This window comes from Ammospiza caudacuta, chromosome 1 (genome assembly GCF_027887145.1).
Source record: "Ammospiza caudacuta isolate bAmmCau1 chromosome 1, bAmmCau1.pri, whole genome shotgun sequence".
Taxonomy (NCBI): domain Eukaryota; kingdom Metazoa; phylum Chordata; class Aves; order Passeriformes; family Passerellidae; genus Ammospiza; species Ammospiza caudacuta.
Genome location: NC_080593.1, coordinates 55,481,768 through 55,494,134, shown reverse-complemented (window position 1 = coordinate 55,494,134; position 12,367 = coordinate 55,481,768). Strand labels below are relative to the sequence as shown.

Genomic DNA, 12,367 nt, shown 5'->3' with positions numbered 1-12,367 from the left:
GTCTACATGGTGAGGGGCAGCATAATCTTGTCAGAGCCCTGGATCAGGATTTTTTTAAATCAGTGTCACTTGTGGAGACATTTTACCACCCTAACCTGCACTGAAATAAGCATACTACCAGCTGTGTATTTTACTTTACTTACATTTCACTTTTAACCTGCTTTATGTGTGAAATTTCTACCCCCTCAGACGAATGCAAGACCGCCCATGTCTCTCACCCTTGTAGCCTCCATCCAGCCAGGCAGCACCCACCTTGGCTTTCTGCCCCACCAGCACTCCCTTCAATTACTGCTTCTCTCTAGGGAGATGACCCCTAAGCATCAGCTGCAACCTGGTTCCCTTTGAACCAAAACACACAAAATCTGCTATTCTTAAAATATAGCTTGGACAAGAAATTAAGAGCTGCCCATAAAAATGCATTAACAACCTTCTAAAAATTAATTAGGATGAATGCCAGCCTGACGACTGGACAATGAAAAGGAAGTCTCTCAAGGGTAGTGTTATCCTGATAAACGCAAGTTACTCCTCAGCTGTCACACAGAACTGAGCACATACAGTACAGGATACACCCTGAAAATATGAATTGCATACACTAGCATGAATGCCTTGAATGAATTTTATCCTCTGTTGTATACATTTACAGTCTATTTTATTTATGCCCCTCTTTCTCCCTTCCTCCTCTAGTCCTGAACATGTTTAAAACATCTAAGAAAAGTAAAGGTAGCCCCTATCACACTTACAAGGTATATACCAAGAGAAACGAGGCAAAAAAATATCACAATACTGTAACAGAAAGGTATCAAACCTACCTGCTTGCCCACAGGGAAGTTGGTGCACAAGGATTTGGGGCATAAGCACCGGTACCCTAAGCACATATTTTAAAAAAAAGTCTTTGAGAGAAGCAGGTTTGTCCTCTTGCCTTTTACAGGTGATTGGTACAGTAATCACTGCACAAGATCTTTCTCACTAGCAGCTTTTTGACAGTTCCATACAAGGGCAGTCCTCTATATCATTGGAAAGATGGGGCAAACTGAAAGTTTCCTATTCACAAACAGTGCTGTTTAGAATTAGACTGCTGTCAAGGTTACCCTGATACAACCTTGATATTTGCCTGCCACATATAATATGCACAACACTTTGCTGCAAAATTCTTTTTATTTCTGTTAACTTCCCTGCACACACACTCACTCAGGTAGACAGTCAGAACCCAACCATGCATGTACATGCAGACAATAAATGTAAAATCATAATGTAAAATACCTGCGCATTCTAGAAAGGGTTTTGCCCGGGACTCTTTACAATATCACAGGAAAAGTTTTGCAAAGAAATATTGCACATCCTAAGGATCATATCAGCTCTCCTTGTCCCGTCTGTGTGCATAGTGACCCCACTGAAAACAGTAAGTCAATCCACACACAGTTAAGACATCTCTATCTGCAACTCTTCTACCTACTCAATAAGAAATTAATATAGATAAATGAAAAATATGGCCACAAAGAGCAATTTACATTGTTCCTTGTCAGTTTTCAGCAATTCATATGCTCAAGGAAAATGTATGCTTTCATATTTCCTACATAAACACAGAAAAACTACAAAAAGAACAAATTAGTAGAATACCTCCCAGACAAATTGTGTTTATTCAGTTCAAAGATATAAATCCTCAGATTTAGGAGGAAGTCCTTGGCTGACACAAGTCAGGTGTGATGGCTTGGAGTCCTCCCTCTATAAATCATGTCCTCTGTCTGGGGTTCACTTCGGCTTGAAGAAAGGGACTACAGAATCTGCTGCCTGGACTCTGCCAGTCACTGCCAACACTATCCTGATGTGCTTAGTCAGGCAGCAGCTACATTTTTAATGAGATCAAAGAATAGTATAGACTTACCAGCACACTTCCACCAGCCTTTGGCTGTCTAGCTAGGCTCACACCCATCCATTCATCATCTCTGTCTTCCTTACAGGTCTTTCCACAGAGCATGCCCCGAGAATTGCCTACAGAAAAAAAGGGAAAGGCAGCAAGGCAAGGACCATGAGTTTTAAATACCTACCAAAGAATCCCGGCAAAAAAAGAGATTTCCCATCAAACATTTGAAAATGCTTTTCTTTCCCCCTGCATCCTGATTATTTATTAGTTCTTGAATGCATTAACTGGGGCAATGTTCTCACTCCTAAGTGGCACCATACACATAAACAGCTGAGGACAGACCCTGTTCCCAACAGCCAGCAGCTATCACACTGTGTTCACAGCTCTACTTAAATGAACCATCAAACCATTAAGTCAATGGGAGAGGTATCAGATTGCCTCCTGAATGCAATCTTAAAAATGAGATCAGGGGCACTTAAAAAAAAAAAAAGAGGCTGAGATCTACAGTCCTATCGGGCAGCACTCATGAATCCACGACAACTTACAATCTGGTAGAGGACAAACCACTTAGCTAAAACGCTGTCTTAACACATGTAAACTTCATAAACAGAAATTCTACTTAGTGTAACTACAAGATGAAAGATGCCTTATTGTATAAAGGCAGGAAAAGCAACATGTCACCAAGAAAACCAAAATATTAAAATGCTTCATTCTTTACCATCATTATCAAGCAGGAAGTTTTAGATCATAATTTTACTTTAGGTGTCCACCTTCCCCTGCCTCAGACAGTTCATCAGAGTAACTGAAGTCAACCCTGATCCCATGCAATGGCATACAAGTGGTCTCACTGAGACCACTTTAGTACAAAAAGTAAACTCAAGAAATTATTTGCTGTATTATGAGGGAACCCATAGATCACCACATTACCAATAATGTCACATATAATGAGCCATTCACAGCATTGCCTGGGGTCACCTCTGCAGTCTGACTTCAGCACTGCCTGGAGCAGGCAGTACAAAACACGTACATAGTCACCAACATGCTGAAAAGCCACACTGAAGCAGGTGAAAAAAGACAGAAGCTCAGGTTTAGCAGGGAAAAATCCACATTTACCTGGTTACTTGCTGGAAAGAGCAAGCAAGGTCATTGAGAGGACACCAGCACCAGTGGGATCTTATTTTGTAATGCTGAAGAGAACACGACACTTTTGCTAACAGTGTTCAAAATCCATCAGGAAAGGCTGATGGCTGTCTCTCAATACTTTGGGGCCAATTTGAAGTTGGAAGAAGGACTACTGGCCATGCAGTTTGGATTTTTTTGGTTGCCTCCTACTGTCCCAACATCATAACTACCCACCTCTCCCCATATCCAGTTCTGTGCATCTTCTGTCAGGGTTGGTATGAACTCGACATTTGAACACTGCTCCAGGGGACTGAACAGAGGTGCTGTATTTAGATTCTGCCTTGGGGGCACCAACCAAGACCCTGGAAACGAGAAACAAAGCAACAAGTGATTAATTTCAGGAGGAAAGGGAAAAAAATCCACAAACATCACCAAAGCTCACATTGCTAGAGCTTCACTAGCACAAACACTTTTCTCAGCAACCTTGTAAACAATGAAACTGATTCATGAACTGAAAACACCACACGCAATAAAGGTGTGCTTCTTCACACCACTGTGCTTCTCCACAGTGAATGCTCAAATATTTTTAACAAATAAAATTTCTATTATGATTGTACCACATTTAAAGTTACACACCCTCACCACACACCTTCCAAAAGCTTTTAGGATAGCATTAAGAGCACAACAGCATCTGCATCCATTTTTCCTCAGTTTCAGCTACATCAATCCAGAACTGATATACACACAGCAGACAAAATCTGAACATCCTGCTGGCTGCAGTCTTGCCAGGCAGCACAAGATTTGTAAGCTTGTTTAGAAAGTGGAGGCACCCCATTCTCAGAACATTTTATATAATTACATTTTGAATAAACAACAGCAAGAAATCAAACCAACAATACAAGCATATCTCTTCCACAATACATTGCTATCAACCAACATTTATCATTAAGGCTGTGAAGACTTTACCTGGACCCTACATGAGATCTTGTGTTTCTGGGAAGCACCAATGGCCTGCTCTGACCATAGGGTTACCCTCGAAAGAAAGATGGTCAGCACTTTTTAATCACTTGTGCTAGGATCTAGTTAAACTCTTTAACAAGCAGGCTTCTATCTTCTTATGCCCTAAGGGATGCTTTTTGAGGAGGATTACAGGGGAAGCACAAGTACTGATGCACAAGTATTTCACTGTCTCCTTATTAAAAGGACAATTTGTGACCCCAGAGCTGGGAAGGTGAGGAGGAAGAAGGAGGTTAAGCAGGAGGAAGACAGCTCCATGGAGAGCAGCTAAGTAACAGTTTTGCAATTCTCTTGTACTGTCATGCATGACAGATCTCCTGAATGTAAAAAAATCCTCACTAAAGTTAAGCCTGGGGCTGGAACTAAGAGCGACCATCTCTAAAGGGCTAGGGGTCCAGAAGTCCCCTGTGCAGACCCAGGCTGCCACCTGGGAGGCAGCAGCAGCTACCCAAGGGGACACTGCTCTTGGTTTAGCCACTACAGAGCTACTGGTGCAAAGTCAGCCTGCACACACAGCTCTCTCAGATGGACAGCCCAGCACCAACGCCCAAACTGATGTTTTCCCTGTTCTTAACAACTTTTCCCTCACCCTCCAACCTAGAGCTCCATACCAACCACCACTCATCATCACCATCCCAGTACACACAAGGAGACCCAAGGCACAAGGTGTGCACTTGTCCAGGGCCAACCTGAGCCATGCAAAAGAGCTTCCCCTGCATCAGAGCCTCATCTATACACAACAGGAGCCTACCTCCACTCCTGACACACTGCTTTGGATCTTGGATGCAACAAAATTGGCCTGTGGTAAAAAAAAAACTGATACATTTACAAAAATATGAGAAACACTTGTGTTAAGTGACTATTTTTGCTGAGATTTTATAGGCCAAACTCTTTCATTTGGAGAATTCTAATGGAATTGCACTCTTGCACTCTGTTACACATATCATGCTTTCACAAGTGAGAAGAATGAATGTCTAAAATACTTAAATTACTACAGAGGCTGCACACTTGGGGAGCAAGTGCAAAGGAGCCTGAAAAATAACTCTAAATGGAAATCCTACTAGGCAGTCAGCAGATATTAAATCAAATGCCAGTCATTTCATTTACACAGGCAATGAATGCATAACATTCACTTATTGAAAGTCAGGAGATCTAACATGATCTTAAAGAGTTACAGGTTCAAAGTGCAAAAAGAAACACCATGTTTCTACGACCTGTTGTAACAGTAAGATAACACAGGTCACACCAAACTCCAGTTTAAAACAGGTCCTGTTCTAACCTAAGAAAAATAAATATGATTTCGTAACTAGTGCACAAGATACCTTGGGTTGCAACATGAAAGACAGAGACAATGGAGTCTAAATTACACAGCATTTTCATCTCTCTTTAAAAAGATGAATGGGAAAAATTGATAATTAGCAATTGGAGTAGACTATTGGTACAGATAATACTGCTGTCTTGAGCAATTATACCTTTCAAAAAGAAAACGTACATTGCCATTCCTTCATGTGGACTGAGCAGAAAGAAGCAGTCAGTGATGTGTGCCAATGGCAAATTTATTTTGGATTGTCTTGAATGTCCATGCATTCAAATTTGGTATTTCACACACAGCACATACTACGTCATCTCAAGATTTTGTCTCATTCTCTCACTCTTGCACTTAAAACCCAGCAGTCTAAGCCTTTGCAGAGCCACTGCATCATCTAGTATGATCCATGCTCACTAATGCCCTAAGATGGAAAACAGGAGGTTTTCTGTTTGTTCACATGGTTTTTGGTTGGTATTTGTTACATAACAATTACTTTAATTTTACTCAAAGGTTTGAGACTGGAATATTTCCTTTGTCAACAAAAAGACTTGCTTACTCTTTCACTAGCTTCTGTATGTAATGCCTTAAGTGTTGTAAGGAAGTCGCCCATTTAACTATCATGAGACTTTTCAGAAGACCTGGATAGACAACTCATTTCCATCTAAATACTTTGGGACTCATGGAGCAAAAAACCCCACCTGTTTATATCTCCTCTACATATTTAAATCACCTTTGAAATCTTGTGCAATGTTTATGAAACAGCACTGCAATCAGAGGAAGTGTTTTTTCTCTGCTACTATATCAAATCAGAAATACATTTCAAAATAAAGTCTTATAGTCTAATAAAGTCTTCTCTTATTTCAGTGCTGTGGAGTCTTGCCTGGCATGGACACAGAAGATACAAATAGAAGAAGTACAACTTTCCAATATATTCCAAATACTTTAACTAGCATTTGTTTAAAATGACTGATCTTTGCAGTACAGATTTCCAGTGTTACTATATGACTGCTTGGGCAGTCGGCAAGGCGGTGCCAGCAGCTCTCCAGCCTTTTGCCAAAAGGCTCCCTATGTGAGGCTTACTATGTGAGTATACTATGTGAGTAATGCTGTCTGCAGAGATTCTTGATGAGTGCAGCTTCTCACAACCACACTATTCTATGGGAAGCCCCTAGAATATTAGTGAGTAGCTGCATGAAGATACCTTGAAGGGGAAACCTCATCAAGAGAAAGAGGTTACTTTCTATGGAGAAAGGCAGAGAACCAAGAACAGGAGGAGGGGAGTTTGGAGCCATTTCAGCCATTTTCCTTGAGGTATACAGAAATCTGTGAGCAACAGCCTCATCCCACTGGCTCTGTGAAAAAAGTATTGGGGTTTAAACCAAAATAGGGAGCAGAAAGCACACTTGACTTTCTCTTCTTGCACTCATACTCACATGATCAATGACAAACATTTTCATCTGTATTGAGAGAACTATGCAGCTGCATGGCTGGAAACCATGCCACTGAAGGAGTTGCAGCAGCCAGTTTTATTGGACGACAAGAAGCTTTCTTGGCCACAGAGAAATTCACACCTCTTTAAAATTACTTCCTGAAGAACAGTAATGATCACTTCCCTGTTGACTGACCCTTCAGGACACACAGATTTGGAAATTAGGTGTTGAATTTAACAAAAGGAACAGTGAACAGAAGTGCAGAGCTGACCAATGCCTGGAGAGATGCCAAACACATTAAGCATCAGCAGGGATTAGACAATCACAATTAAAAGACTGAGGACTGTAGGCACCTCACCTCACTGCAGTGGTACATGTTGGGAAAAAAAAATCTTTAAGTATCCTCACATACCACAGCTCATTTCAAAAGCATACCAAAAGAGGGTGCCCTACCATCATATCCCAGTTGAGTTTCTCCCCTTTAGAAATGTCTCTGTTACTTCCAAAAAAAAAAACCAAACCAGTTACTTGAAATAAAACCCTGTGTTTCATCCATGACACACAGAGCAAGAAGCAGGAGGGCTGGATGATCCATGACCAATGACAGCAAGCTCAGATTCCTCGAAATTCCATGGCAGAATCTACAGCATCACTGTTTAGATTACGCACACAACTTCCAGTCTCCACTGGGTCAATCTGTTCCCACACCTTTGATACATAACACAGAGAATAAAAATTTTCAGTTCCCCTGAAGTTGCTGAATTGAGCTTAAAGACTAAGCAGGCAAAAAAACCAAGAAAGGATATAAAGGTATACACACAGGATGATAAATGTGACTGGAACCAGTGGAAAAACAGATAAAGAGACCTACAGTGTTTGTTCAGGCAAGCTATGTAACAAGAAGCAATAGCACGTGTCCAAAGAAAAAGTTCAAGGAAAGGTCACCTCTAATATTGAAGCATTCAGTGCATACAACCACTAGAGACTCCTCTCAATAAACCTCCAGAACCATAAAAGGACTTTCAGGAGGCAGATGCATGTAAAATATTTCTAGGAAACGATGCTTATGTATTAGATAAGAAACATATTTTAATGAATATATATGATTATGATAAACACCTTGTTGTAAAGTCTCACAACATAAGCAGAACAAGGAGAGATCAGCTACATGTCCTGTGCAGATAAAGAATGCCTGCTTTCTATTGTTTCAAATTGTATTAGAAAATTTATTCCATCCAATTTTGGACTGCCCTCCTTCTGGTCGACCACGTTTACAGGACATGCATTACAACACATCTCAGGCAGCCCAAGATGCAGATCAACCTTCATTATTTCAGCAGCAGCACAAACTGGTGAAGAGCAGGGCTGAAGGAATGATGCAACAGCACAGAAACCAGACCCTTTCTTTATTGTAAAACTCACAGCAGGACACCATGCAACTAAACTGACTTTTCCATGCCAGATTATTTTGCCAGAGAAGATGAAATGGTCACCCTGGACTTGCTGACAGATTTGAGGGTGTCAGCAAGAAGAGATCATAAGGAGGGAAAGGGGGAGAGACTAAAGAAATGTCTTATTTTAAAAAAGAAGAATCAGAGATTTCAAATTATTACCACCGTTTAGTTAGGGAAAAAATGTGGGTTTTATTTTCTTTTTAACTGTCTGGGGCCGTTTCTTGGTTGTTTTTTGAGTCCTTACTCCAAGGCTCATCATTGTATCCAGAGAGCAGAAGCACTTCAGCCTGTCCCTGCTCTAAATGTAACCAGCCACTTGGTTTCTTGCTGAAAATGGCAATGATGTACCCAGCACTGAGTAAACCTGTCAAGATTTACAGTCATAAAACCCACTTAAGGAAGGAAAAGCAGACATTTTCAGAAATACAATAATCTCAGCACATCTCAGTTGAGAAACATTTCTTAAGACAAGAAAATGTGCAAAACCAGCTCAATGGAACCATCATTGCAATCAACTATTGCAGAAAATGTCAAAGGCACTGACTGGCTCCACTACTGTAGTGGCAGCTGAACACCCAGTTCCCATTTGTAATTTCTGTGTGCAGCAGCCTGGCTATTCATGTTTATCTGATGTAAGATTTCATACCAAATATCCCACCTCCCTTTTTTTCATTCTACATGAATATTTGGCTCATATGAAGCCTGAAAGGATCACCAAACCCTGAACCAGTTTACTAGAAACCTTTAGGCATAAGGTAGGAAATACAGAAAGGTGGTCTTGGAAAACAAAGAGTTGAAACATTATATATATATATATATATATATATATATATACATACACACAAATATGCAAGGCTACAGAAAACAAGACAGCTCTCATGTCAGAAGCACATTAGGTGAGTATCAGGCCCACAAGCAATGAAGAGCAAGAGTTCCCTGAATACCTTCAAATTCTTGAGAGCATATTAACATATTAAATAATTTTAGATGGGCAGGAGCCCCATCAGCCTCAGATTTGATCAATCACATTTTTGCAGATTCATATAGTGCTGAACTCACTGGGCAAGTCTTCATCATCCAAAATATCACTGTATACAGTTAAATTATTTTAACTACTTCCCATTGCAGTGTACAGACCCAATCGACATGAGAAAACTGAAATGATAGCTCTTCCTTGGGTATATAAAAGTCACAAGAAGAAAGAAAAAAACTTGACGCACAAAAACAAACAATAACCCTGCCTCTTAAGAGGAGCGTCTTCAGAAAACTGGAAGAAGGCAGCATATACTTTTAAGAGAGTCATTAATGACTTTTAGGATGCACGCACACATTACAAGCACAACTGCACACAGCACACTAGAATCAAGGGAAGTCTAAAAATACTTGTCTCCCAACTTGTTATCCCAGTGTCAGTTGGGAACAGGGTTTTGAAGTACCCATGAAAACAAGCTTCCTGGTCTCACAATGAAAAGAAGAGCATTCCCACCAGTGGTGACAATCCCACCCTGATGATTTCTGACTGTGCTCATGCTTACCATACTAAGCTGCCCTTAACCCTTTTGGGTGTTAGGTGTAACAACTTTTTATTTAAAAACAGCTAATGATCTTAGATATTTCATTGGTTTGGTATTTTTTCTTCTGGTGTCACAGCAAAGGCATCAGGTATCAGCTCCATTTTCAAAAAAAATGGAATTTACATAACTGAAGATTTTAATTTGAGCACCAGACTTCTAACAGATCCCTGCCTTCAGACAGATGCCCCACACTTAAAGTCCAGCATGTTTCTAAATGAAGTGGGGCTATCTCAAAGACTCCTCCCTAGTCCACCTTCCCCTTCCAAAAACACACCAGCAGTTGCTTTATGAAGACAATTCATTTTATCAATCAGAATGACAGATACCTACATAAGAAGCAACAAATTCTACCACTTTTCCCCCACCAAACTGCAGTAGATCAGCATTTCATTCACACCCTTGTGAATCCCCAGCAATTTGTGTTGAATAGAAGTTCCTTTCAGCCTTTGCACCCTTCATTGACTCCTGACCTAAGTTAAGCACTGCTTTAAACTGAGATCTTTTCTTCTCTCAGGGTGCTTTTCCTCTATGATATCTTCCTGTAAGTCCTTAAAAATGAATGCTCCATGAAAGCCACTATGGAGAAAGGCAGAGCATAGAACTACTTGGGAACTAAAGGTTGTGAAAGAAATTCATTTTTAAAGAACTGTATGCCAGAATGAATAATTTATTTAAACCACAGTGCACCAAAGTTCCAACATCAATAGCTGAATATCTAAGTATAAAAAGATAAAGACATGCTTTGTGGATGCTTACTGGCAGCAGTGTCTGCTACTCACATTAGAAGGGCACCAGATGACACTAGCTAGGTCCAATTAAGAGAAATCACATTTAATTCTCACAAAGAGCCTCTAACCTAGACAACAAACAGACTATGTTCCAACGCTCTTTTCAATCAACAGGAAAAACAAGAAGCTCGCCAGTTTCACAAATTTTTGGATGTAGATAAACTTTCTTTCTTCGATCGTTTTTGGGTTTTTTTTTTAAGTTACACAGACATTTCCTCTACGATTTGGAAGCGGCTCTTCAGCCTCCGGAGGAATTTCGTCCCTCGCCAGGCAGAGTGCGGGTCGTTTAGCTCCGTGGACGCTGCGTGTGCTGCTCTCGGTGGAAGTTAGCGGTATTAGAAACATTTCCCATTAACACGGCAAAACCCATCATCATTCGTACCCCGTGCGCTTTTTCGTACGCTGTCCGGACGAAGAGCTGCTAAATATTTCCCGCGAGGAAGGGGGATCGAGTCGCGACATCGGCCGCGGGCCGGCTGGTGCTAGGGGACAATTAGGTCACAATGCCAAGCGCCGGCTGCCAGCCCAGAAAGGACATCCCGGGTTAAAACGCCTCCCAGCGCGGGGCCCCCTGCTCACATTAGACAAATCCTTCGTGCTCAAGGGGCGCGGAGCCCACAACTCTGCCTTCAGCGAAAAGGTGGCCCGAGCGCGGGGAGAGACCCCGCAGTCCAGGGCGGAGGCGCCCCTTCGCGGCCCCTGCGAGGGGCCTCGGGTCCGGCCGCGCCGCTGCGGGAGATGCGGCTGCCAGGAGGGATGGATGTCCCGGCAGCGACCGCCGGGCCGCATCCCCGCCGCCCCCCGCGCCCTCGCCCGTCCCGGGCACGCAGGGGCCGCGCTACTCACCACCGTGTGCTATCGTGGTAGTGCTGCAGCACCGAGTACCCAAAGAAGGAGCCGTTGGGACCCCGGAAAATCACGGGGCGACCCACATCTACGTTGTACGAGCGCACCACGGCCACCCACAGCAGCGTCCACAGAACCCTTGCTGCGCCCCGCCGCGCCTCCGGCATCGTGCGAGCCCTGAGCCAGCCGCCCGTACCGGGGCCGCTGAGCGCTGAACTCCGGCCCACCGACCCCGCCCTGCTCCCGGCGCCGACTCCAAGCTGGCGTGTCCGGGCGCGGCGCTTTTGTGCCCGCCCCGCGCCGCGGCTCGGCCCGGCCCCGCCGCGCCCCGCGGGCACCGGCGCCCCTCCGCCTCGGCCGGCCGTGCCTCCGGCACCCCCTGGCGGCCCTGCGCGGTACCTGCCGAGCCGAGCCGTGCCGTGCCGTGCCGTTCCGTGCCGCGCCTTGCCGTGCCGTGCCGCTCCGTGCCCTGCCGTGCCGTGCCGTGCCGCGCCGTGCCCGAGCTCGCCGCCCGTCGGCCCCGGAACGCGCCGTGCTTGGCTCTGCCGCCCGGCTCCCCCCGCCACGGCACCGCGCGGCCCCACAGCCTCCCCCTCGGTGTCCCTCTCTTCCACCAAACTTCCTGTCAGCCGTGACTTTCTTTTTTCCACCTACTCCCCTTCTCACGCAGCCCCTCCCCGGTCGGCGCCTGGAGGGGGAAGAGGGAAATCACAAAGTCTAGGGCAGAAAGACATGGAGGAATCAGTCCTGACTTCCAGTAGTTTGAGGTTATCAGCTGTGCTTGAATCTGGCACAGCGGAGAGGAATGCTTCGTGAGTGACAGATGACAGATATGATTTGCATCACGCCGAAACGCCGGGAGATTTTCGTGGAAAAAGGGAAGCTATGATGAGAGGCAATGTCTTTTTTTTAGGGCAGAAGAAATGAAAATACTTCGGGTAAAAAAATCAGGCCAGTGTTTTCCGG

General features: G+C 43.7%; 1 protein-coding gene across 1 annotated transcript in view; it reads right to left on the bottom strand.

Annotated features, from left to right (window-relative positions):
* The window catches only part of ITGA9 (integrin subunit alpha 9), a 212,176-nt gene extending 200,591 nt beyond the window's left edge, over positions 1-11,585 (bottom strand). Inside the window, exons 1-3 of the mRNA XM_058803423.1 lie at positions 11,402-11,585; positions 3,218-3,345; positions 1,883-1,989 (exon numbers count right to left, since the gene is read on the bottom strand). Coding sequence (XP_058659406.1) covers positions 1,883-1,989; positions 3,218-3,345; positions 11,402-11,568 — 402 coding nt within the window. The 5' untranslated portion in view covers positions 11,569-11,585. The remainder of the gene's footprint in view (positions 1-1,882; positions 1,990-3,217; positions 3,346-11,401) is intronic.
* Between the last annotated feature and the right edge of the window lie 782 nt (positions 11,586-12,367).